Source organism: Zootoca vivipara, chromosome 8 (genome assembly GCF_963506605.1).
Source record: "Zootoca vivipara chromosome 8, rZooViv1.1, whole genome shotgun sequence".
Taxonomy (NCBI): Eukaryota; Metazoa; Chordata; class Lepidosauria; order Squamata; family Lacertidae; genus Zootoca; species Zootoca vivipara.
In genome coordinates, this window is record NC_083283.1 from 46,554,644 (window position 1) to 46,582,488 (window position 27,845).

A 27,845-nucleotide genomic window follows, 5' to 3' on the forward strand; every position below is an offset into this window, starting at 1 on the left:
ATACACACATATATATATATATAAATTCAGAGATGGATATTTTCAAAGAAAAATGTATGTTACATCTAAACTTGCAGGGCTCTACAATACAAAGTGCATGTCCGCAGCCCCTAATTTTTAAACTGCATGGCCTTCCATCTTGTTCATGCTTTCTTAAAGAAGGGATTGTTCATTCCATTACACTACATGAAGTTCATCCTAGCTTCTAACTTTACCATTGTTGATCAAAACAGCTTCAACTGCTTACGTTGTAAGGTCATTTTAATGGAACTTAATTTGTTCAGAACATTCCATTTGTTTGGCATGCAAAAACTGATCTATGTTCTTTACCCAAGCTTAGGGAGTGGATGAAGGATAACAAGCACAAATACAAAATGAACTCACAAGTGTTGCCCATCTGTCTCTTAAATGCAGAAAATAAACCACTGTTTTAATTTAAGATCCTAAGCATTAACCTGCTAACACTATGGTAACTGCACCACATAACCTCCCCCTGCCCCCATTGCAGGTTGCAGAAACAGCCAGCTTTTAGGGCGCTTATCATTAAAATAGTCATTTTCTTAATACTGTCAATAAATACCTTTTGCCTAATGTGTTATCTCTGCATCTAATTACAAGTATTTGGTGTGGTAGGAACACTAAGCCACCTCAAGCTCAATGGGGCTTCTGAGTTGATGTGTCAGTGGTAAGGAACTCAGAGACTGCAATTGTTTGCCTCTCTCTTAGTCTATGAAAGAAATAACCACTTGCAGTTAATACTATCATTTCAATGAGTAACTGTTCTTTGGGGAGTTTTTGAAGGGTTCTATTCTAAAACCTGACTTTTCCCCAATGAATTTATTAAAACCAGCTAGCATCTTTCTTTCTCCTATTCAGCATCTGTAAGGGTTCAGCATTAATTTTCTTAAAAACGCAGCATGATTATTAGCCAACCACAAAAAAAGCAGAAAGGTTCCTGCATGGGGTGTAGAAATCTGAGCCTGCCTGTTATGTATATGGATATCATGCTCCTTCCCACATTCTTTACTAACACTTGTTCCTAAAAACACAGCTAAATGTTCATTTTAATATTGAGTTTCTGAGGGGAAATCCCAGTTCGGAGAGGAAAACTGAAATGTTTGCAATGTTTATTTGATGGCAATTATGAATATCCTTCAAAAACAATATGTGAACATATCTGAATGCTCTACTAATGACACCAACTTTGTTTTCAAAAAGAACAGACATAAGATGAAGTAACTGCAGACAAAACTGGTGTGAGTATAACTGAAGATAATTAAGAGCAGCTTCAAATGCCTTTTACAAATAGAGGGTGAGCAAATTTCCCTTCCTCTTCCAGAACTTGTTTAGAATGTGTGAAACTGAACCCCACTGCATTTTCTTGTGCAAATGCAAATATAATTTAGAACTTGTTCTCAGTTAGACAGTTGTGTGTTCCCCCCCCCCCCTAGATGAACCCACAGCTCCCAGTTCTGAATTGCTATTTGCTGGTCATATACTTTTGAAAACAAAGTTTTTAACACATTGAAATAAGCTTCCCAACTGTTTCATATGTTGGCCTCTGCCTTAATTTTGTGGATAAGCTAATATTATTATGGCTATAAGGGCAACAGTGTATTAGATATTTTATTTAAATATTACATTATTTTATGCCTTATTGTGGAAGAAAGTATTTTAGGAAAGAGATTCAGTTCTTTCCAAAATGTCCTTCCCTCCCCATTTTGGGCTTTGCGGGGTAAGAAGCAACATTTGTTTCACACATAAGTTCTTCTATTTCTCCTCCACCTCTGCCCACATCACTACTTCTGTTGCATCATCTGAATATTTCTATTTCATATTAACTAATTAAATTTGTTCCTCTTTCACTGGTGCCAATGTGAGTTTGATGGGACGATGCCCAGCTTTTAAGTGCTTCTAGTGCATGGCAACAATAGATTTTTGACCAATGTCTGCTCCTGACACAAATACTGAAAACAAACGAATAAAAAGAAAGTGCCAAAGCACAAAAAAAAAATAAAGCCCAACTTATTATAGGAAACACAGCAGAACCTTCATTTACCATTCTGTTTAATGTTTCGGAACTAGACTGAGTTGAATTAAGTAAGGTGAACCCAGTTATAAGGTCTCCCTCGAGGTAAACAAACTATATCAATGACATGAGAGGTTTACCATGTAACTTTTATGATGGTCCACTTTAAGAATACCCATACATTTATACCTGGGAATGGGAACTGGTTATAAAGCCAGCGGTGATTACAGAACTTCCCTAGTTTACTTGCTGACACATATCAGAGTGCATTAGTAAACAGAAGTCTTAGGCTAGGCAGTACTATGTACTGTCCATAGTATTTCTTTAAAATTAAAGAATCAGTATATGAGGCAGTTCCTTCCAACAATTGATTATCTAATATGATTATACGTTAAGTATAATAAGACAAATGAGCACATTCCCGTTATTCAATTCACAGAAACAAGTTTGCCTTAAAAATATGCCTGAAACATATTACAGAAAATATCTCAGGTGATTATTATGTAAACATTGTTTTGCTTTTACAATGAGATTAATCTGATATGAGCTCCATTTCATGTTTTTAACATCACTGCCGTATGCAGAGGCCTATTTAATCTGTCCAGTATTTGTGCAGGGCTTTAAATGAAGCATACAAAATCGACAATGTTCTACCTTCTTGTCATGTGGATCCATCTGTTTCCAATTATTGGCCTTTAACTGATGAAGTTCATCAAATTTCATACTAATATTTTCTATGGACAACTGCAGCATATCCCAAAACCCTGCTAAATCCTGGGAGGCTGGTCTCGGATGAGCATTGGGATTCTGTGCAACAGAAAAGAAGAAAGAAAGCATGAAAGAAAATATTTTGTTCAATTTTGGGGGTGGGGAAAAACTTGAAAGAGTCCATTGGTGTGTTACTTTTTATATTTGTCTAATGACTCTGAGCTGCTATATTTGACTCACCTGGTTTAGTGAGATTGGCTAATTATGCTAACTAAACTGTACATTTCTCTGAGACAGTCACAGTGTTTAAAGTTTGTTAGGATTTCAAATTATCCTAGATGCAGTTTAGTAAAGAAGGCTTGTGAGTCACTCTGTCTTCAAAGTGAATTCTATAATGGAGGGTATTGTCCATGGGCTCACGAAGAGTCGGACACGACTAAACAACAACAATTGTTTGATTCACAATAAGTTATAGTTGTCTTTACTGTTTCAGGATATGCTTGCTGATTGTTAACTGTGTTTTTGTAATCTACACTTGTACCTTGGAAGTCAAACGGAATCTGTTCCGGAAGTTCATTAGACTTCCAAAACGTTCAGAAACTAAAGTGCAGCTTCTGATTCTGAAGCTCATGCAGCCAATCAGAAGCCGTGGAAGCTCTGTTAGATGTTTGGTTTCAAAAAATAGTTCGCAAACCGGAACAGTCACTTCCGGGTTTGTGCCATTTGGGAACCAAAACGTTCGAGAACTAAGCTGTTCGAAAACCAAGGTACGACTATTTCTGTATTTTGCCCTAGCCTCATACCAGAACAAACTTAGTTGGTCTCTAAGGTGCTACTGGACAATTTTTTTAAAAAAATTAAAATATATTTCTATTGCCCTAGCCTCAGCCATGCATTACTAGCTTCTTTTTAAAATGACCCAGAAACTTCAGCTGGCACAGAATGTGGCTGCTTATGTGCTATTTGGGGCCAGATGGTCAAATCATATTACACCAAATCTCTACTGATTGTACTACTTACAAGCATGTTTATAAAATGTTGGGTTTTTTTTTTACCCAAAAAGGTAGTACCCGCACCTGACACAAACCTGTCTGTGCTTTCAGATCAGCATCATAGGCCCTGCTCATTTGATCCATCTTTAAGATCAATTTGACTGCCAGGTACTAGGGACAGGGCCTTATCATCAGTTGCCCCTGCAACATCCTCCTCCCAAGGGATCTTCTGTTGGCCCATTCAGTTGTAGTGTTCAAAAATACTTATAACCCCCCCCCCCAAATACTTCATTTGGCTTTTCACTATTGTGATTTTTGCACATGTTCCCATGTTGGTGTTTTATTGTTCTACTGTACTTATTTATAATATATTGTTAGTTGTATCTGTGTCTCCACTTGCCAATATTATAACCGTCTGTTAAGTTTGTCGTAAAAGGCTCTATCTGCACTATACATTTAAAGCATCATCATATCACTTTAGCTAGTCATGAATTGTGTTTTAATTGGCTAAAAATGGCAGCAGTGATGGTGAGAGTGTCTTCTTAGGGAAGAATGTTCTAGTGGCAATGGAGAGTAGGTAGAGAACCATGGCGCCTGGTGCTCAGGCACCATCATGGGGGAGGAAATGGCTATGGCTTGCCTTACATAGACCTACTTTGTTCCTTTTTATTTGTGTGCTGGCTGAGTAGGATTATGCCCCCCAAATAATAAAATAAAAATAATAATATTAATTCTATTTTCACTAGAGTGCAAAGCCAAAAAGGCTAACCAACTATCACCATTCTATCAAGGGTCTTGGATTTTACATTCACATAGCAGGGTTCCCCTAACTCCTGACACAATTCAGTTGTTTTATGTACCGCTGCAATCCATCTGCAGCCCAAACAGTACCATCAAGCTTTAAATGTAGATTTATTTTTTAGCCATGCCCTCAATCAAATGAATTTCTGTTGCATCATGTATATTGTGAACCGCTCACAATTACACAGAAATGCTACGAGACACAGCTAATGTCACTTGGGAACACAGAGTAAAAGGTGTTCTTAACGTCACTTAAGAAAACTCTTGAGGGTGTAAAGTGGCAAATTTTATGCAAGGAAAATCTCCTGTTGTTGTTGTTATTAAAGCGCATCCCTGGGCTTCATGGTAGCAAAGAAAAGCATGGCTGCAGAACGCTGTGTAAGTTAAAAAGCCAATGATAACAACAAGAAAGCCATGCGCTCTGATCAAATTACACATATAAGCTGTAGGAAACCCTTACATCTCTTTGTTTGTACATAGTGTCAATGTCTGGATCTAGTTAAGGTGATGAAATGGTGCCCGTAATACATGTTACATACCAGATTTTCTTCACACAGTTCTCTGAACTGATAAAATTTCTGAGCCATGAGAAGCTGTGCACTGCCAACTGCTGCTTGAATCTTACCTAGAACTTGAAAAGAAAAGAGAACATGAGAAAAAGCTGGTTCCCCCCCACACACATTTAAGCACTGGTTTGGTAGGAGTGGAACACGGGCAAATGCAGTTCTGGGACTTTTCCCAGCACAAAATCAATGGTGACACTTGCTGGAAAACTAGGAGAGCTGATGGGGCTCCTGCTTCATGCTAGCAGCTTAAATCCTAATACTTCTTTGCAAGATTGTTTTTAATTTTTAATTATAATCTAAAGTTTGCATTTCAGCTGGCTGATTATCTTTTGTTAAAGCTTGAAGTATTTTACAAGTTGAACTTAGAAGGGAGCACCAGTAAATTAAATGGAGCTTATTCTCTGCTAAGTGTGCATAGTATTGCAGCTATGCTGATCCTAATAAAAAAGGGGTATTATGTTATATACTGCTGCTCTTCAGGAAGTGGAAATATATAATGGATCAGCACAGCTGCTTGCATCTTTTGAACTTTCCTTGGATACATTGCTATGGATTTTCATTGGATAGGTGGCTATGGAGGCTGTCAGGATAAGCTCCTGAACTTCAAAAACACCACTGGGTTTGAAAGAAATCCCAAAGACATTTGTACTTAGGGCTGAAAGGCATGTGCAAGTATTCCAGGTGAACCCTTGAGACAGTGTATTTTTGGGATGTTCCACCACACCTTTGGTAAAAGGTAGATTGCAGTGGAAGAGAAAGAAGGCCTAGCAAAATTGCTGCAGATGCTGGGATGGAGTTAGAGGATTGCACACCTGTGCTGGCATGCAATTCAATAGATGGGCTTCAGGCTACCCTGTGACATCAAGAGAGATCCTGGGCCACAACCCTTTGACTGCATCAGCTACAGCTGTTTACGGTGGCAAAATTTTAGGGGCTGCTTTTACCCCAAAATATGTACCCCACATTTTCTGGGTCCACGCCCAGTGCGGTCTAACCCCAAGTCTCTAAGCTGAAATATGACACAGGGCTGCAAATATAGAAAACTCTTGTATTCCCTTGCAATAGAACAACACAGAGCACAATGCAGAGAGCAAAGCTAGGCTGTACTTTTAGTAAGACTAAATATGCAAGCATAAATCTAAAGCACATTCTTAGCCCAGTGTAGCAAAGATCAGCTGCTGGGGGACTGTTTGAGTAAACACTGAACATTAAATGTGTGAAGCATGAGTAGGGAGCTCTGTTACAGTACTTCCTCAGGAACATGCAAGAAGAGACCAACCTTTTTAGTTTGCTCCCTCGCTTTGGACAACTGTGAACTGCAAGATTTAAGTGGAATACATCCACTGTGCCACTCAGGGTATTCTTACACACTACTATTATTGTTTGTAAGGCTTGCGTGTCTAATTCCCTGTGCACTGTGCTGAAAATGTACCCCTTGGTGTGTCTAGTCCTTTATTCATCCTAATGCGCAAACCACTCAACTGAAAAGAGCCTTCAATAGTGGGGAGGAGTTATTCTGAGAGCTTTCATGTGGTTCCCATTGTTATGAAAACTCTTCCCACTGCTTCTGCTTCAGAACAGCTGCCTCAGCTGGAGCTGGGCCATCTGACACTTCACAAGGCATCTCAAGGACTGAAAGGCAGGATAACGGGGAACTGGACGGAGGCTGTCTCTCAACTTTGCCTCGGGAGAGAGTTTTTGCATAAAACAAAAATTGCTCTGCTGTTCATACCGGTCAGACAAGTTGCTTGAGAATGCATTGTTTGGTGGTGCAGCATTGGTTATACTTCACTGAACAATAACTGAATAATCTTGATTAGAATAATCTATTCCAAAACCATAGAGAGAGCGGGAGAAGAGAAAGAATGCCTTGATCAGTGACTGGTTTATGACAACATCCCAGCTGATTTTGAGATGAATGCTGAGGCCCTTCTTTACAGAGGAAGCTGCCTTATTACTGAGTTATAGACCACTGGCCCAACTGGATGAGTGCTGTCTAAACTTGGAGTGGCTGATCTTCAAGCTTGAGGGATCTACTGTGCTTTCCTCTGGAACCCTGAGGTCCACCAGCTGAAGTCAAATGCAAAGTAGAAAGAGGGGTGGATTTACACTTAGAATAAAGGCACAAGGTACCATTGAGTGCACACTCCACCCAGTACCAGAACTGTTCTGCTTGCAGTCATCACACACACACACACACATCACACACACACTATCAGCTCAATTTAGAAAAACCAACCAACCCCAACCAACCGTACTTGTTGCTGTTGTTAAACAACTGGGAGTGAGAAATTATTGGCGATCCTACTGCAAATGTACTGTTTTATTTATCCATCCATCCAGGCTATATCCCACTCTTCCTCCCAATGAAGCCCAGGGAGCCATTTACAAATCTTTGGTTTAAAATTGCCTTATAGAGAGTAGTCCTGCATGATTTCAGACAGAAGTCTTTCCCTGCCTTACCTGGAGATGCCATGGAATGAACTTGGGGCTTTTGCCATGCAAAATATGTGATTTATCATTGAGCTATTGCTCCCCCTACTCTTTAGAGGGATGTGCTTTTCTTTCTGTTCCTAGTGAACCAGAGCAGTCTTCACTGCATAACCAGGTCTTAAACCACACTGAAATGGATCGAAATAATCTGTCTCATCCAGAACAACTAAAACTTGAGATGCCACTACATCCTCAAGCAGTGTGGCTCAGGATGGACACTGGTAATTATCCAATATGGTGGGGTTTAAGGGAGAATTTAAAAACTGCAGCAATAACAGCAGAGGTCTCACCCATAACCACTTAGGTTTTAAGGATGAATGTGATAAAAATGTATTAAAGATCTAAGTTGGCATGGTTATGAGCCATTTTAAATGTTAAGTTGTCACAATTAGCTATCAAATCATATTCATTACCATCTCATAGGCTAAGATATAGCAAGTATTTTACCCCCCAAAAAAGCTCCATTGGATGCCTCTGATGGTCAGGAAGGGCCATTTCTTCACCAACCATCATATCCATGCAATAGGCCTCCAAAGGGATTTAGCCTGCACTTGGTCAGACTGACTGGGATATTTTCCCATTCTAGAGATCAAGCAGACCTTCAACAGAAGTACCTGCCAAGACAACAGGCAAACCCCCAAGGGCCATTAGGAAATCAAACACCCCCATCTTTCTCCTGGGGTATACAATTTTAATTGTCTTATACCCTTTCAGCATATTTGGGTGACTGTAACCCTATCGGGTCCCATCACAGATGTTCCATGCCCAGATCACTATCATTCCACCCATCAAAGAAAACAGAACCTAGGCTCTGTGCATTGAAGGATGGTCTGGAAGAGAGAACAACTGGAACATGGAACATTACTTCCCATGCAATCACTTGGCCATCTCCCACAGTCGTATCTCCCTCTCCTCTCCATTACTAAAATGGGCACTCACTGATTTGGCCAACTCTCCAACCTCTCTTAAAATGCATCTTTTGCACCAACAGGGGATAGAAATAAAGTCCTAATTGGGCTGCGTATTAAGGAACCTTCCAACAGGAAAGAGCTAAGAGTAATCATGGGAGAAAAATGGAAACTGCTGTGCATAGTGGAAGGTGCAAATCTTGCAAGATTCAAGTAATTTAAGAGGACTTAATTAGCTTGGGTTGTGCTTGGTCAAAAAAGGGTATCCGGGTAAACCAAAAGAAGCAGGAAGAGAGCAGTATTACTAATCACTCAACATATAAAGCTGATGTATAAAAATATAATACACTACTACTGTTAAAAAATTAAATGGCAACAAGTGTGAATTAAGTACAAGGTTAATATATTAGTTGCTATAAATACTGTACTGTTAAAAAAATTAAATGGCCACAAGTGTGAATTAAGTACTGTACAAGGTTAATGTATTAGTTGCTATAAATATCTTAAATAGATATGACATGCAAAAACAAAAGTATACAAAGCTCCACCCCTAAGTAGGTAGCAAAGTTGCAGCAAATTTCTATGCTAGCTAACTAACTAACCTGGGATCTCTCTAGCTAGAGGACACCATGTGAGCAATCAGAAATATACCAATTACCGGTAGTTGGTATCCTTAATTCATTTGTAGGGCAGTGGATGGAAGAAAAATGTACTGTATATTTCTGCGTATAAGACTATTTTTTAACCCAGGAAAATCTTCTCAAAAGTCGGGGGTCGTCTTATAAGCCGGGTCGTATTTCTTATACGGCGAGTATATCCCAAACTCTATATTTTAACTGGAAAAGTTGAGGGTCGTCTTATATGCCCAGTCGTCTTGTATGCCGGAATATATGGTATACTTATTTAAAAATGCCCCAGCTACGGGCAACTTAAGCAAAGAGGCAGGCTTCCATGTTGGAAGTATACTACAGTGGTACCTCGACATCCGAACGACTCGACTTCCAAAGGTTTCGACTTCCGAAGTCGACAGCCCCGGAAGTCTTTTTGCTGCGTGCGCGGGGTTCTGCACCTGTGTAGAAGCGGCATGTGCGGTCGGTGCATGCGCAGAAGCACAAAATCGTGCATGCGCAGAATGGGCGCTTCGACAACCGAAGACTTCGACTTACGAAGACGGCTGTGGAACGGATTGTCTTCGTAAGTCGAGGTACCACTGTAGTGTGAAGTTCTCTTTTCCAGTCCAACAGTGTGGCTGTGTGTACACCTTTACACAAAGCTGAAATCCTGATGATCAGCTGCTCAGGATGCTACTTTCAGCTCTCTTCTCTCCTGCTCCCCCTTCTGTACCAAACAAACGATTACAGTGATTTCAGCTTTTAAATGTGTGTGCAGCTCCTGTCACTCTGTGCACATGCCCTTGAATCAAGAACAGGTCCCTTCTTTAAATTCAATCATTTGCAAAGGTTCACACTGTTGCATGCACACAAATCCCAGGTGGTAGATTTGTGTTCATGAACAGATGTTGCAGTTTTGATCTTAACAGAATGATCTGCGCTCAAATCGTTTGTGCAGAAAGACCTGGCTTTAATTTGCTTACTGCTCCTGTTACAGATAAGTGAATTTGAAGGAAACCAGCAAATTTTAATATACTACAATTTGTGCATAATTAGCTAAAGAAATATCTCCTGCTGTTACTGACTCAGCCTGAAGCCACTGACAGTCTAGCTTGTTTTTATGTGCAGCAGCAAATTGCATTCCTAACTAGAAACATTCAGTCCCATCTGACAGTGTCGTTCTTGGTTAGATAATACCAAACGTATCTATGTAACATACAAGCCTCTGTCAAGCAGCCCTGAGCCTTCTCCTCCAGACAGCTGTTCTATACAAGGGAGCATTGTCTGAGGAAAGCTTGTATCATCTTACTTTAAGGAGCGGGGGAGCAACTGTTCTCTCAGCTGCCAGGATGTTGAGGAAACTTCAGCCTCTGCAGATTTCTCATTAGTTTATTATCTGACCAGTTAGAACTGCAGACATTCTGAAGCTGGGAAAATCATTTGTGGGCCCACTAACAACTCTCTCCACAACTTCAGCATGATTTGTAAGGCAATTGCACATGCTGCTAAAGTTTAAAGCAAGAGACATTTCAGCTGTCAGTGCTGGGCTTTACCATAAACTCTTATTTGGCTCCCTTGGTTAAGAAACAGCTCAGCTGTCCTTTCAAAACGAAGCGCTTGTGGCAAGCATCCGTGACACTGCAGGTTCCTTGAGAAAGGAATGTTACCATAATAATTATTAAGCAGATAGGGAGTTGAAATGGTGAGCTGTATGGCCTGGGGCTAGAGTATCTCAAGGACTACCACTTCTCATATGAACCTGGGGCAATGTATGATTACAGTGGTACCTTGGTTCCCGAATGGCTTAGTTGTTGAACAAACCGGCTCCCGAATGCCGCAAACCTGTAAGAATTCCGGTTTGCAAACACTTTTTGGAAGCCGGATGTCTGACGCGGACATTCCTGCAGCCAATTGGAAGCCACACCTTGATTTTTGAACTGTTTCAAGAGTTGAACGGACTCCCGGAATGGATTTAGTTCGAGAACCAAGTCTGAATTGTATACCAATTCAGACTATTGTTCCACCAAGCTCAGCATTCTCTACACTGTTTGGAAGCAGCTCTTCAACGTCTATCCAGCTCCTTGGTCTATGCCGGTTGTAGTCAAGGTACCTGGCAGGTGCTGTTGGATCCCAGCTCCCATAAGCTCCAGCCAGCATGGCTAATGGTCAGCAAGGATGACCAGCAACATCTTGAGGGTACCACATTGGTATCATCGCCAATGTACACTGACTGTCAGTGGCTCTCTGGAGTATGAGCCTGCCCATACTGGAACTTTTGGCATTGTGGTGTTATTTGCCACTTTGTTAGTATGCCAAATATGGAATAGAATGGGACAGAAAATTTTAATCATCATCTGGAGCGACTCTTCTTTATGTGTCTCTGCCAATGCATATTAGGTAACTGAGAACTGGGCATTCATAGCAGTGATGGTGCGGGTGTTGGGTTTTTATTTGCTGGCTGGTTTAAATGTTCACAAGTCTTCTTCTCTCTCTCTCTCTCTCTCTCTCTCTCTCTCTCTCTCTCTCTCTCTCTCTCACACACACACACACACACACACACACACACAAACACTATTTGAAGTCATTGTTCTATATTTTCCACCTACTTAGAGGTAACCAATCCCAATGTTGTATTTCATAACCATCATAATATCATTTTAGGGTGACTTTCTCCAATTAATATTCTTGGAGTGCTGCAACAACCTAGATGAATCCTCAGATTATTTGCATGATTAGTTACAGATGTGAAATCAGAAGATATACAAAGCTGATGCCCAGTTGTTTTCAGCAGCCATAAGGAATATCTAGGAATTAAAAGTTTTTGCCATTCAAATCGTTAGACCAGGGATGTGAATGTTCTGCCCTCCAGATGTTTTCCAACTACAGTGGAACCTCGGTTTATGAACACCTCGGTTTATGAATTTTCGGTTTATGAACACCGCGGACCCATCTGGAACAGATTAATTCACTTTCCATTACTTTTAATGGGAAAGTTCGCTTCAGTTTATGAACGCTTCAGTTTATGAACAGACTTCCGGAAAAAATTACACCCATGTTTCAGTTTATGAACGCTTCAGTTTAAGTACTTCGCGGGCCCATCTGGAACGGATTAATCCACTTTCCATTACTTTCAATGGAAAAGTTCGCTTCAGTTTATGAACGGTTACTCCGCGGACCGTCTGGAACGGATTAATCCACCTTCCATTACTTTCAATGGGAAAGTTCGCTTCAGTTTATGAACGCTTCAGTTTATGAACAGACTTCCGGAACCAATTGTGTTCATAAACCGAGGTACCACTGTATAACTCTCATAATCCCTGGCAATTGGCTGACGGGGGCTGGTGGGAGCTGGAGTCCAGCAACAACTTAGAGGGCCACATGTTCTTTACCCCTATGATAGACTTAGATGGGGGAAAATGGCAGAATAAATGTCTCTTTGTATATTGGTATTTGAACTACTTACTTTCTTCAGGCAGGTGATTTTCTTGTTCTTCACTCTCCATTTGTTGGCACCAACCTTCCATACGCTCTCTCTCTGCTTGAAGAAGCTTCAAGAACCAGTGTCCATCTCTATGACACACTGACCTTTGAACAGCTTCAATTGGATCTTCCGTTATAGAGTCAATCCAGGGATCCGGAGGAGGTAAAATGGAAGGATCAAAATCTCCATCAAAGTCATCGTCCACTGCACATGCGTGATAATGGTTTCCAGAGCCCTGTATGCTTACAGTGGAAGTGCTGGCATCTCGAGAGTACTGTCTTGATATTTGCCCAGGATAACTATCTTCTTGAGGGTCCATAGACATTTCAAAGTTCTCATGGAAATCCATGTCTGCTTGAACGGCTGCTGTAACACTGTTTGACCTTGTGAACCTGCGGAAACTGAACAACACCATATAAAAAGCTGTGGGAGAAATTCAACATTGTGCTGTTACAAATCATCCATCACTGCGAGCAATTGCCTGATGAAACAATTGCCCCCTTCCTCCCCCTGTGCACTGTTCTCGTGGTCTCTCCCAATGCCCCCCCCAACTGGGGGCTGAAAGGGGGAGAGGGATAAGCCCTACTGCACTAGCAGAAGCTTTTTGAGGTCTTCCACTAATGTCATCAGTTAGTTGAATCTGGCCCTTAGACAACATAGATAAAAACAGGTGAGAATATAGAACAATGTTAAAATTCATTATAAATTTACATGTAGATTTGCCAGATGTTAGCAAAGAAATGCACTGCTTTCTAAAGATTATTGAATCCACATCTCATCAGATTTGCAGGCTGACTTAATTTTGTGGAAGTTTTTGAACAGACAGGTACGGTATGGTACATAGCTCCTTTTTATAATCCCACACATTTGTTTCATTGGTTAATAAAGGCAGTACATTTACATGCCCTCTTAAACAAGCCAGTAATAAAATCAGCAGCAACAAGACCCCTGACACCTTTTGAAAACCTCCTTCTAACGACAAAGGGTCACGGCAAAGGGATGGTATCTGCAATATATAAAATACTGCTCCAAAATTCCACAAACTCCCCAGACGCAATAAAAAAACAATGGGAAGAAGATATAGGCTATGAAATCAACCCCACTCAATGGACCAGAATGTGGTCTAAACCCCCATTTAAATCCATATCAGCAAAAAGGAAAGAACTCACTCTGAAAACCATCTACAGGTGGTACCTAACACCACGAAAACTAGCACTAATACGCCCAGGAACCTCATCAAAATGCTGGAGAGGATGCACATCAACAGGCACATATTTCCACATGTGGTGGGAATGCCCCAAAGCCCAACAATTCTGGAGAACAACCGTAAGAGAAGTAGGTAAAATAACCCAACAAACATTAGAACTTACCCCAGAACTGGCCTTGCTAAACATCTTCCAGGACAATAATGCCCACCTACATCACAAAGAACTCATAACCCACTTACTCTCAGCTACCAGAAACACCATAACCAGACACTGGAAAGACCTGGCAGGAGTAAACATGGACCAATGGTACCAGACGGTATGGGAAATAGCCCTATTAGAAAAATTAACCAATAAGTTGAAATTGACACGGGGTCAAATAGAAGAAGACGGCTTCACCCCAGTATGGTTCCCCTTTATCACATACACAGCGCAACAAGACAACGACAGAAATCCACCAACAGCATACAAATCAATATGGCTAACCTGACCCGCCCACCCTACTCACATAAAACAGACCACCACAGCCAACCACAAAAGAAAACTATATCCTAGGCCAACCCCAACAACTCTCACCATCAAAGGAAAACAAATGCACAACAAAGAACCTGCACAACCGATGCTGACAACCCCCCCCAACACACTTTAAGTAAACTAGAAACATTGTCACACTACCCCCACCCCCTTCCCTTATCTACCGCTCTCCCCCTTTTCCTCCCCAATGTCTCAACAATTGAAACTGATCTGTAAAAATGCTATGAGAGACACTGCCCATGTCTTTGTAAACTGAGAAAACCTTTAATAAAAATAAATTTAAAAATAAAAAATAAAAAATAAAGGCAGTACATGTAGCTAAGGGCATTTCCACATGGCAGTTTATTGTGGACTTGGTGTTGTTGATGCATGCCACGTTTCTGCAGTGGCTACACAATATCACCCTCATCAAAATGCCATCTCACGTTTGCTCCCCATTTAAGTTGGATCTATCATTCCCGTGTTAGTTTTTTGTTTCAACATGTTGCGATTTTTCACGGAAATGGCAAATCCGGATTAAACAGGGAACAAAGACATGGGATTGTGTTTTAATGAACATGATGTGTCGACACAGCAAAAGTCCTGCATTCATGAGCAGCACTGAGCCCGCAATAAACTCTCGTGTGGAAGTACCGTAAGTTTCAGTCTGGTCACAGTGATGTTCCTCTTGGACTTCCCAGCATATCAGATGTTAATCCTTTTAGCAGCTTGTGTGTATGTGTGGGATTTTATCAGGGAAAGGGTTTAAACACCTTTTGCCAGGATAAAACATGGATCTCTACCTTTCTCCAAACCTTAGCTTTCTGTTTGGTTTCTCCTGAAGTCGGCCAAGAAGAACTCAGGAGTACATTGGAGTACTCAGTAGCGGAGCTTCATACTTCGGCACCGGGGGCAGAGAGCAGGCGGGGTTGGCACGCGTTCTGGGGGTGTGGTGCACATTGCGGGGGCAGGACACCCAGCACGGGTGGGCGGGGGCAGCCACAATGGCACCCTGCCCGGGGCGGAGCACCCCTATCGCCCCACCCTTCCTACGCCCCTGGGAGTACTGACCTGCTTCCCCACATGAATGCTCTGCCATTGTTAGTGCAAAATGACAGCTATGAAGATTACACTCTCCACCCCACTGTGCAGAAGGCCTCCTCAGTCAATAGCTCCCTGTCTATGGATACACTTCCCCCCAGAGTAGCCTTCTTCAGCCTGGTGCCTTCCAGATCTCTTGAGCCCAACTCCCATCAGCCCAAGCTGGAGGGCATCAGGTTGGTGAAGGCTTGCCATGGCTCCAACACTGTTCAGTTATAGGTGCCAGCTGAAGCCCCACCTTTTTCAACAGGCATTTTGATGCTGGGAGGCCGCCTAAATCCTAGGTGTTGACAAATTGCTTTCATTTTATCAGTGATGATAGTTTTTATTGTTTTACTGTCTATGGTTTTATATATTTATTGTTGTAACCTACCCTGAGGTCCTAGGGTGAAGGGCAGGATATAAGTTCTAAAAATAAATAAAGTACTCTGACTTTTCTGACAGCCAGTGTTAAATGTGTGTGTGTGGCATCTTACACAGAACATTCTCTCTTTGCTGTGATTTGTTTGGTTCTGGGCACAGAAGAAACTCTAGCACCTCTGCTCATTTTAATTTTTCATTTGAACATTGATGTTCTTTCTTTCTTTCTTTCTTTCGTGATCACTCGTAGCCGAGTAAGATTGTCTTCCATAAACACAATTCTAACAATGGGTCCGTAAGTGACTGTGGAGGCCAATTCTGGACCCACACATCCTTCCGCAGTGGGGACATTGGTTTCCAGGCGGGAGTTGATCACGGTGTGGATTTGCCAAGTGTGCCTTCCTCTTAGCACGTTTCTCCCTTGCGTCCTGAGATAGAGTTTCTTCAAAGCCCGTGACACCTTTGGTAAAGGCTGTTCTCCAACTGGAGCGCTCGCAGGCCAGTGTTTCCCAGTTGTCAGTGTTGATACTACATCTTTTAAGATTTGCCTTGAGACAGTCTTTCAACCTCTTTTGTTGACCACCAGCATTACGCTTTCCATTTTTAAGTTCGGAATAGAGTAGTTGCTTTGGAAGACGATCTGCACAACATGACCAGTCCAACGAAGTTGATGTTGAAGAATCATTGCTTCAACACTTGTGATCTTTGCTTCTTCCAGTACACTGATATTAGTTCACCTGTCTTCCCAAGTGATGTGTAAAATTTTTCGGAAACACCGTTGATGGAATCTTTTGAGGAGTTGGAGATGGTGTTTATAAGTGGTCCATGTTTCACAAGCATATAGTAAGGTTGGTAGTACAATAGCTTTGTAAACAAGCAGTTTGGTTTCCCTGTGAATGTCCCAGTCCTCAAACACTCTGCACTTCAATCGGGAGAAAGCCGCACTCGCAGAGCTCAGGCGATGCTGGATTTCAGCATCAATGTTGGCCCTTGTGGAAAGGTAACTGCCTAGGTAGAAGAAGTGATCAGCATTTTCCAGCGTTACACCACTGAGTTGGATTTGTGGCGCTGCAGAGGGGTTATTTTGTACTTGTTGGTGCAGCACTTTGGTTTTTTGGATGTTGAGTGATAGGCTAATAATAATAATAATAATAATAATAATAATATATTATTTATACCCCGCCCATCTGGCCGGGTCTCCCCAGCCACTCTGGGCGGCTCCCAACAGAAGAATAAAACACAACAATCTATTCGTAAGCTTTTCGTAAGCTTCTGCACAGATATTTAGGATGGTTTGGAGGTCATCCTCTGAGCGTGCACACACTATGTTGTCATCAGCATACAGAAGCTCTATGACGGAAGTTACAGTAACCTTACTTTTTGCTTTCAGCCTGTTCAGATTGAAGAGCTTTCCATCTGTTCGATATATGATTTCTACTCCGGTCGGGAGTTTCCCGTCGACAAAGTGTAGGATCATGGCAATGAAAATAATGAATAGAGTTGGGGCAATAACACAACCCTGTTTAACACCTGATCTCACTGTGAATAGTTCACTTATCTTCCTTAGGTGTCTCTTATAGGACGATATCCAGCTGAGAGTAAAAATTTTCTTTAATGTCTTCCTCGGCATCCAGTGTTGGTGCATAAGCGCTTATAATAGTAGCCTGTTGGTTTTTGGAGAGCTTTATTCAAAGGGTTGAGAGTCGCCCATTAATGCTGCTAGGGACTTCTGACAGGAGCTTCACAAGGTCATTTTTGATAGCGAAGCCTACCCCATGTATTCGATGTTCTTGTTCAGATAGACCTTTCCAGAAGAATGTGTAGCCTCCTTGTTCTTCCTTCAGTTGTCCCTCGCCTGCTCTTCGGGTCTCTTGAAGTGCTGCAATATTGATGTTAAAATGTCGCAGCTCTCTTGCAATGATGGCAGTTCTGCGTTCAGGACGCTTGCTGTCTGTGTTATCTGACAAAGTCTGTATATTCCATGTTCCAAAGTTCAATTGTCTTTTACGACCGCTAGGTGGTGACCCACTGGTGACTCCACTCAGGGGAAAAGGGAGGCAGACTATGTTTAGGGCACCTTTTCTAGCCCCTCCCCCTTTTCGGGGTGAGCAGAGTGGATCCTAAAAGGCTGCTCAGTCATGGATACAGCTGCCGAGCTGCTCAACTGCCTCGTTTCTTGAGTCAGAATGACTGAATCTGTATCCACCACCCATGTGCCGGTTCATGACTAGGGGCTTCCAGATTTCACGATCCTGCCCCCGTTACCATTTGCCGATCGCCGTGGGACTTTTGGGGTTTGGGTTGGGTTTTCGGAAGACGCCTGTGCATGATTTTGTTTTATGCGTGTAGATCAGTGCACTCTGACCAACGTACAGTCTTCACAGTAGGGCTCTGTTCCGATGGCATGAAGTAGTCACCACAAACTGGTAGATTCCTATCTGCTGCAGCCTTTATCCGCCTTCACAGCTGTTGTAACATACCGCTTGTTATCATCCGCCTGTTCTGCCATTGAGGACTTCTTGGATCATTCTTTGTCTAGCTCCTTCCCTTTGACTTTACCACCTTGGGTGACCCTGCTAGGAGTATGAGATTCCCGATGGCTTCGCTCACAGGGGTCATAGGAACATGCAAGCCCACTCACCACGACAAGGTGATGATCCAGCAAGTAGGTACTGATGTTATCCAAAGGCTGAAATTGCTCTTATTTCAGTGAAGTGCTTTGGTAGATAGAATGTGTTTCTTCCATTTGCCCTTATTTAAATCACATACGGTATTCAAAAGGAGAAGGAAGTTGCAGTGCAAAACACGGGTAAGTTTTCCTGGAACAGGCCATTTTCACCTGCAACAGGAGAAGTGTGACATAGAAGTACTGCATGTTTCTTCCTTCTCAACTTGTTTTAGCTCTATGGAGAAATTCCAGGCTGGCTAGGTGGGACAAAGAGGCAGTGCTGATAAGGGATAGATAACCTGGCTGTTTAGTTCTAGACTCTAGAGAAAGAGTACAATGATAAGTGGCAGCAGGCCCAAAAGAAAGCTTTGCCTCCTTTGAGGCATGACTCATCCTGCTGATGAAAAGCAGTATTGACAGACTTCAAACGTTAATTTCACAGGGCAAAAGAGCAGGGGCCAGGAATGTGGATCTTTAGAGCTGTTGTAAACATGGAGCAATGAGCAATGAGCCATGGTGGTGGGGAGGAAGGAGTTACGGATCAGTATTGTACAAGGCAAGGGAAATCTCTGGCAGCAAAGCTGTTTTCAGCAGAATAAATGTATCTGACATACACAAACTCAGCCCCCCCCCCTGCTCAATAACATAGACTGAAGCCTTTACCATGCTGCTGCATGCTTTGAAGCACAGTGTCAAGTAGTGCAAAAATAGATGATGTAACTTCTATTTGCACAGACACGCCTCAGGTTTGGCGTAGGAGGCTTCTCTTTGTTTCGTGTCGCTCGTATTTGTGGTGTGCTGCTAACGCTGCACCCCCTCCTCCTTCCCAGGATCCATAGGTGGCATGAAAACTCAGGGAACAATTATGTTTCTTTAATAACAGCAATCTTAAAAGAATCGGTGTGCATGCAATGCCTCTCACGTAAAATGAACTCTCTTTGTGCCCCCTCCCCCGTTGTATATCTCACAGTCTTTTTCTGTTTGACAAGTTCAAACACATAGTTTCTGAGTAAGCCATTCAGGGGTTCCTTCTCACAGCACCTATTCTTACAGAGGTTAATAATCATGTTCGAAAAACAACATAGGAACGAGGTCTTGGGGGCTGCTTTCTTGGCATACATGCATGTACATTGCAGAACTGGGCATTCTGATTTTTCATTAAACCGCAACAACTCAGTTGTGAAACTATAAAGCTCTGCTTTAAGGAGGGGATGATACACTGCATTTTAAAGTTCAGGGATACACCCTCTCTCTCACTCTGTTCTAAGGCTAAATTAGTATTATCAAAGAAGTTTTTGTTCAGCACATAATAATGAGTGACCTAGTTTTTTTTTTGTTCCTTTATGTTTATTTAGACAGCTCTGTGGTGCAACCTTGCTGGGTGGACTACTCTTGGCACTGGCCTGTGTAAACATATATGCCTTCAAAAGAAGCAGGGATCTACAGTGGAGATTAATGAAACATCATTACAGCTAAATAGTTCAAAGGAATGGGAGTTCAATGACATTGTCTTCAGATGCACTGCCTTGGCAACCATAACGTTCAGAGCTCCTTTGCTCATTAATTTATACTCCAAGAAAGCAGCAGTCCTCCAGCCACTTCTAAGATGCCCATCCTACACTGTTATTGCCATTTTATGGCTAAAGAATAAGACATTTGAGCAGCTGAATAAGAATCAGACAGCTGCTGCTACTTACAAGCTGCTATTTGAATTGCTCCACAGTGACTTGCTCCCTGATCTAGAATTGTTCCTGAGCAATCCTACGCTGAGGCCAATGGTGAGGGAATTCAAGTGGCTGCTTAATGTAGAAAGGAACAGTAGCCCAGCACTTGGCTTTCCTGGGATTCGTTGCTGCCACGTTCCCCATCGCATCCCACCCCATTGCTGGGCTGCCCAATAAGCCTATCACAGTCCAGCCTTCCAATATCTTTAAGAGGAAGGGGGAAAGGTCAGGTGCTCAGCAAGGAGAGGGGAAAGGGGAGAGGGGGTATGCGCCCAGCAGCAGGGATGGGAAGTAGAGGGTGTCAGCCATGTCCCCCTGAAAGCTGGAGCTAGCCATGGCATAAACAGCACATAAATAGTTCTTAGGGGAAGGTCCCTCAGTTTCCTTGCTTACGTGCGTTAAACCTCAGTCGCTTTGTGCTCATTTGTGCCCTGCAGGAACAAGGTGTAATAATTACACCCTCAGAGAACTATGACAGTTACCTGGCCTAAGGTGCACAAAACCATGAAACTGTAGACTGGCTGAACCAGTACACAACACAATACAGCGTCTGTTCTGAACAGCAGCCGCTGGTTTATTTGCATGTATTTAGTTCTCTGCCTCTCCTTTTGTATCCCTTTTGAGAACCTTGTTTACATTTTTAGTGAAAGGAGATTTTCCTTTGCACAACAGGTGCTGAACAACTTGCAGATGGTTTTGATTGTATTAATTATACACTGTTTATCTTGTTACCTTGAAATTTTAATTATGTACAAATTTATGTAAACTGGCTATGGCTTATAGCTGAAACAAATACATTTGAACTGAACTGATCTTACAGATGGCAAGTAGGAATTGGACTGGAGGGTAGGATCAGCCTGCTTCATTACTACTTAGAACAGACGGTTGTTGCTGGATTGATACCAGGTAATGAGAGAAACAAAACAGGTAATGCAAAACTTTTTATTGGGGAAACCTCAGTTGGTGAAAGATTTGCAAGCTGCTGAGATGTCTACAGTTCTTTCATTTGATGTAGCTGAGGGCCAAACTAGATGCGATGCTAAATGCAGAATTAAAAACACCAGCAGATGTGTGTGTTTTAAAAATAAAAATAAAGGGCTCATGTGATATGTGTATCCTGATTTTTATCAGGATCAGAGCATGCAAGGAGGGGAGGCTTACCTCTCTATCCTCAGCTGTGTGGCCCAGTTTATTAACAAACAGGGAATAATATACTATGAACATACCTACTGTACTAGCATTTCCACCAAATCACTGAGACTTACTTTTGAGGACTAGACTGTAAGATTGGACTGCTAAGCACACATAAGCACCTTAGAAACCTTTGGGACTGTGTTTAGGGTTCAGCCTAGATAGTTCAGTTGGTTCGGGGTGCCATGCTGTGATTCTAAGCACAGTCAGTTTGAAGTATGTGCCACTGAAATGGAAGCACTGAGGGTCAGTGGGAACTCAAGTTGTCTTGAAGGCCCAGGATAGTTGAAATAATAATAATAATAATAATTTATTATTTATACCCCGCCCATCTGGCCGGGTTCCCCCAGCCACTCTGGGCAGCTTCCAACAAAATATTAAAATACAGAAATCCATCAAACATTAAAAGCTTCCCTAAAGATGCCTTCTAAAGGTCTGGTAATTGTTGTTCTCTTTGACCTCTGGTGGGAGGGCATGCCGCAGGGTGGGTGCCACTACCGAGAAGGCCCTCTGCCTGGTTCCCTGCAACTTGGCTTCTCGTAGCGAGGGAACTGCCAGAAGGCCCTCGGCACTGGACCTCAGTGTCCGGGCAGAACGATGGGGATTGAGACGCTCCTTCAGGTATACTGGACCGAGGCTATTTAGGGCTTTAAAGGTCAGCACCAACACTTTGAATTGTGCTCGGAAATGTACTGGGAGCCAATGTAGGTCTTTCAGGACCGGTGTTATGTGGTCTCGGCGGCTGCTCCCAGTCACCAGTTTAGCTGCCGCATTCTGGATTAGTTGTAGTTTCCGGGTCACCTTCAAAGGTAGCCCCACGTAGAGCGCATCGCAGTAGTCCAAGCGAGAGATAACTAGAGCATGCACCACTCTGGCGAGACAGTCTGTGGGCAGGTAGGGTCTCAGCCTGCGTACCAGATGGAGCTGATAAACAGCTGCCCTGGACACAGAATTGACCTGCGCCTCCATGGACAGCTGTGAGTCCAACATGACTCCCAGGCTGTGCACCTGGTCCTTCAGGGGCACAGTTACCCCATTCAGGACCAGGGAGTCCTCCACACCTGCCCGCCTCCTGTCCCCCACAAACAGTACTTCTGTCTTGTCAGGATTCAATCTCAATCTGTTAGCTGCCATCTACCCTGAAAGCAGGATATGAATGGAATAAATAGATAAATTTGTCAGTGCAAAAGTACATAAGGGGTATGCTGTAAATAACTCCTTTCAAAATATGGTACCAGCTAGTCATAACTATCTCACTTTCACAGAGATTTTTAAAAAAGTATTTATGTGGTAAAACACTGTTAAATTGTTTACATTTCAAGTGTTGAGATAACTCTTATTTCTCTGAAATACATGGCAGTGGGAAAAGTCTGCAACTTGATAGAAGGTATTTATACCCAGATAACTTGTAGCTGGTAGTAATAATTTATCATCTAATGAACTCAGACTGCAGACGTACAAGCTTCAACAAAGAGGCGATATGCAAGAAGGTAACAGGTCACATTTTGACAGATTTACTCTTATGATTGAATCAGTATATACAAGAAATCATGTAAGTGTTGTTCAGTGGAAGACTACCAACATTTTTCATCAGAGATGTTCTTTTGTCCCAAGCAAGGTGTTTTTTTTAAACAAACAAACAAACCACCTAATTTTTAACTTAAAATATATATTAAAACATAACAAAGAGTCAGCAAGAAAACAAAAAGTAAATGAGAAGAGAAGAAGAAATATAAAGAGTCCCAGATGATCACATGTGGGTGATCATACAATGGCCAACATTTTTGCTTACCTTTTGAAAAGATGAGTTTCCTAAACTGTGATGTAGTGATTATATAGTGTTAGACTAGGTCTGGGAAGATTCAGGGAACTTCCAGACAGTTGCTATTTTAAGGTGGGTTCCAATCACATTCAGGGTGCACAATTATAATTTATTGAGACGTCACCATTATAATTTATTGGATGGTCTTTTGCGACCAACCTGCTTCTTCAAAAGATCAGATGCTTTTGTGAGAAGGAAAATGATAGGATCATGCACTGGAAATCTGGTGAAATGCCATCTAACCTCTACACACAAATGAAACAGAATGAATGCTCAATAAATGGATCATTTGGAAATCCCCCACACACAGTTCAAATCTCCACTCAGCTATGAAGGTAACTGGATGACCATGAGTCATCCATTATCTCTCAGCTTAATCTTCCTCACAGGATCGTGGTGAGGGAGAAAACTATGTACACCTCCAGCTCTGAAGGCATGGGAGAATATAAATGAAATCCATTATGTAATTTCTTTCTTTCTTTTTTTAACCATCAATAGAGCTTGCCATACTCATCTTAACCAATTCTTCTGAAGGCTTACTCTTCTTCTTCTTGCCTTCAGCAAAAGGCTGTGTATCATGGCAAAGGAAGTCTAGAGCAAACTCACGGCTGTTATATTACTATGGCTCTGAATACTAGTTGCTGGGAGCCCCAGGCAGACAAAGTGCTGTTGCTCTCATGTCCACTGTGAGAACACGATGCTGGATTAGATGGGCCATTGCCGTGATTCAGCAGGCTCTTCTTATGTTCTTGTGTACTACTTTGGGGAAGGGGAAGTCAAAATGAGCTAAGAAAAAACTTGTTTTTCATCTGTAATACCTGTATATGAAAATTAAGGTGGAAGGGTGGAATCAAATCATGATGATATCACCTCCACATCATCTTCAAAAGATAGACTTAGGAATCAGTTTTTAGGCAGCCAGATGTAGGCTAGCCTGTAGCATCTAAAATACTGGCTGAGCTTCCTGGACGCTCGGACAATTTCTGTATAGAGTGGCTTCTTTCAGATGCCAACTCTAATGTGACAGCAAAGGTAGCCAAGTTCTGTGCCAGAGCCCTAAAAATCCGAGCCGACCTAGTTAGTAGTGCCCAAAAATTTGTTGTACCCTCCCAAGTAGTGATACCTTCTTTTATCTAATAATTTTTATAATGGTTAAAATGGTTTATATTCATTGCTTATATTTTAAATTGTATTTTGGATTGTTTTATGTATATATGTGTATGCTGGTTGAGTACCGTAACAATAAACTAACTAATAAACTAACTAGCTAAATACTTTCATTTCCAGGCTGAAGATCAGTAACACAGGAACCTCCAGGCCCGGCCCACCCATGAGGCAAGCTGATGAAACTGCCTTAGGCATCAGGGTCCACCAAGGCAGCAGATCCTGATGTTTGATCTTTCTTTCCCCAATGTAAATCTTCCCTCAACTCTTCTTCCCTGGCAGGAAGGAGGATGCCATTTTGGAGTCCATCTCAGGTGCCAAAATATATTGGGCTGGCACTGGGAACCTCCCACATTTCTGTTTAAGTATTTCAGTGCTCAGTCGTATGTACAGTAAACAGCATCCCGTCATACACAAGGTAGGTGTGATGGTGCATGTGGGTTGAGGCAGTGTTCCACTGCATGGGCATTACACTTACACTTAAAGTGCCTTAAAAGTGAAAGGGGAAATGTACAAAGCCACAGAATGAACATACACCATATTGCTGAAATCCCTCAAAAGAAGAACAGAGGCTAAGAAGATGTGATAAAGCAGCCCTTGTCACCAAGTTGAAAACTAAAAATGGCAAAGCCTGTGAAATGATTGCATTTGTTCATTTTCAAACATTGTTACCCTAAAGTTAAAATAAGACCAACACGGCTACCTACCTGAACCCTAAAGTTAGACTGCAAATGCCTTGGTTACAGTAACCTGTTTCCTCCCTTGCTTCTGTTTGGTGATTTACATAGTGATTTTCTAAACACGGTTGTGTTTGGACCAAAGGCAACCTGAAAGCCATTCTCTCTGGACCCATATTGATGGAGTCTGGTTGTCATTACTGGGGTAGGAGGTGCACATGAATTCTACACATGTCCTAGGGCAGAGCCCAACACTTAAAGCAGATTCTGGAGATAAATGCTGGCTCAAAACAAGTCCCTATTGGCAGCTTTGTGCATAATAGCAAGCTACCTGATCAGTATATGACTGTATTGAAACAGCGAGGGTTTCTAACATATTTCCTTTATTAAATATGCACCCAAAGTGGCCTTGTGCTGTGTCTGCCTGCACATGTTTGATTTGAGGCAAGGAAAATACATTCCATTTACAAGTCTATTATTTTAAGCGACAGTGATTTAAATTCATTCTGCTGTGCTAACAAAATGCATGAGACACCTAAGTGGCAATGATAAGCTCTCTGTGTACCGGAGGAGCTCATCTTCTGACAAGCCAGCTTCAGTCCCTCATCAATCAGTAGTTCCCTTATGGAAGTACACGGCTGGTTACAATTTGTCTCTGTGCTTAATTATAGCACTAAATCCCCTGTTTATCACCACTATCTAAAATCACAACTCTTTAAAGAGACTGTATAAAAACAAATCATTTTAAAGGGCCCAAAAGGCAACTCTCGCTTCTTGAATTCATTACTTAAAACGTTATAAATAGCAATACAAAGAACACAAGAACAGGCCTGCTGGGTCAGAGCAAAGGCCTGTCTAGTCCTGTTTCCTGTTTCTCACAGTGGAGAACCAAATGCCGATGGGAAGCCCACAAGCAAGGCATGAGTACATGAGCTCTTTCCTGCTGTCATGCCCCACAGACACTAGTTTCCAAGGCATACTTGCCTCTGATCCTAGAGGAAACATACATACTAGTGTCCACTGATAGCATTTTCGTACAAGAATATATCTACAGTACAGTAATCCCCTTTGAAAGCCAACCAAGTTAGTAGCCATATCCACATCTTGTAGCAGCAAATTTTATAGCTTGGCTATGCCATTTGTGATGAAGTACTTTATTTTCCCTGTTTGTAATCTCCTACCCTTTAGTTTCCTTGAATAAGCCAGGTTTCTAACATTATGGGACAGCATGAAAAGATTATCCACTTTCACTTTCTCAACACCCTATAATGTTGCACAACCTTACTTGCCCTACCCCCTAAGCCAAAAAGAATGGGTGACATAGCCCATATCATACTGCTAACTGAGTGTGTGTGTGTGTATGCACACACACCGTATTTTTTCCGTGTATAACACGCCCCTGTGTATAAGACGACCCCTATTTTTTTTGGGGGGGGGATTGCCCAGAGTTTTTGAGCTTTTTGGGGGAGGATTGCCCAGAGTTGTTGAGCTTTTTTTGGGGGGGGGGGGGTTTGCCAATAATCGCTTACCTGCCTGACCACCACTGCCAATCACACGCCTCAACAAAGCCACCAATCATCTGCCCACTTGCTGCCAACAACCGCCAATCGGCCATCCACTTGCCGCAGCAGCAGCCAATCGCCAGCAGACCACTTGCCGCAGCAGCAGCCAATCGCCAGCAGACCACCAACCACCCGGCCAATTGCTGATTACATCTCCTGCTCGCGGCTGCTACCAATCAAACGTCCCCGCTCTGCATTATCTGTGTATAAGACGACCCCCAATTTTTAATAATCATATTTAATTTTAAAAACCTCATCTTATACATGGGAAAATACAGTATAGATTTCATTTGGGAAGGGCTACAGTGGGCTTTCATTATGTTTGTTGTGTCTTTGTTTCTTTATTTTACCTTAGGATCATGTCACTACTTGCTTTTGCCAAGGATGCACATATTAAAGAATGTCCATCAAAAACCCACCGTCTTATGAAAGCACAGTTGATTAATGTGTTTGTGTAATTTAACACCAACATTAAATTGCTTCCCACACCATCAGCATTACTGAAAAGACAGTGGACTGTAAAATATCAAATTAATATTTTGCTTACCACTTCTCCTCCTCTACTTGAACACCTATGGATTGGAACTTACTGGTTGCTCTGTTTTCGCTTGAGCTAGAAGATTCCTCTCCATCAACCTAATAGAATAACAAAATGCAAACAGAATTATGGCTTGTGCATATTATTATTGAAGGGCTTTGATGTGTTTCAGCACTTTCCCCTCAAAGCATCATTACAATTCCTTTTAAGGATCTCTGCACCAGATTGGCTGAAATCTATGAAAACTTTGGAGTAGCCCTCCTTGTCATGCTCCAATAGCACCTCCAGAAGATCTAATAGCATCTTCATTCATTATCCTTATCTGTGTCAAGAGGCAGTATGGTTGAACACCTGCTGAAGGCCGACACCACAGCAGGGCCCTACTGACAAGAGCTCACTAGAACTGCTGCTTCACCATTGCAACCTGTGCATTCACCTGCTTCTTACTCTGACCAAGGGGAAATAAAGAAGCAAAAAACAGCAGTGAGGAAAAAGAGGAGGAGTAGCTGACATTGCCTGCTTGCTCATTTGCTCTGTCACACTTTGCATTTTGCTAGTATATCACTACCCTGTATATTGTTTGTTGAAGTGCTCATTTGTTCTGGCAGGCAAGCATGTGACAGAAATGATGTGGAGGAGGAGCAGGAGCAGGAGCTGTCAGTACTGGCAGTGATGAGGTAAACCAGGCCTAAGCAAACTCCGGCCCTCCAGATGTTTTGGAACTACAATTC

At 42.1% G+C, this 27,845-nt stretch overlaps 1 protein-coding gene across 1 annotated transcript in view; it reads right to left on the reverse strand.

The window, feature by feature from the left end:
* The window catches only part of DLGAP1 (DLG associated protein 1), a 105,065-nt gene that overhangs the window by 1,462 nt on the left and 75,758 nt on the right, over positions 1–27,845 (reverse strand). Inside the window, exons 6-9 of the mRNA XM_035124393.2 lie at positions 27,124–27,212; positions 12,572–12,990; positions 5,070–5,161; positions 2,684–2,836 (exon numbers count right to left, since the gene is read on the reverse strand). Of these exons, the coding sequence (XP_034980284.1) occupies positions 2,684–2,836; positions 5,070–5,161; positions 12,572–12,990; positions 27,124–27,212 (753 nt within the window). The remainder of the gene's footprint in view (positions 1–2,683; positions 2,837–5,069; positions 5,162–12,571; positions 12,991–27,123; positions 27,213–27,845) is intronic.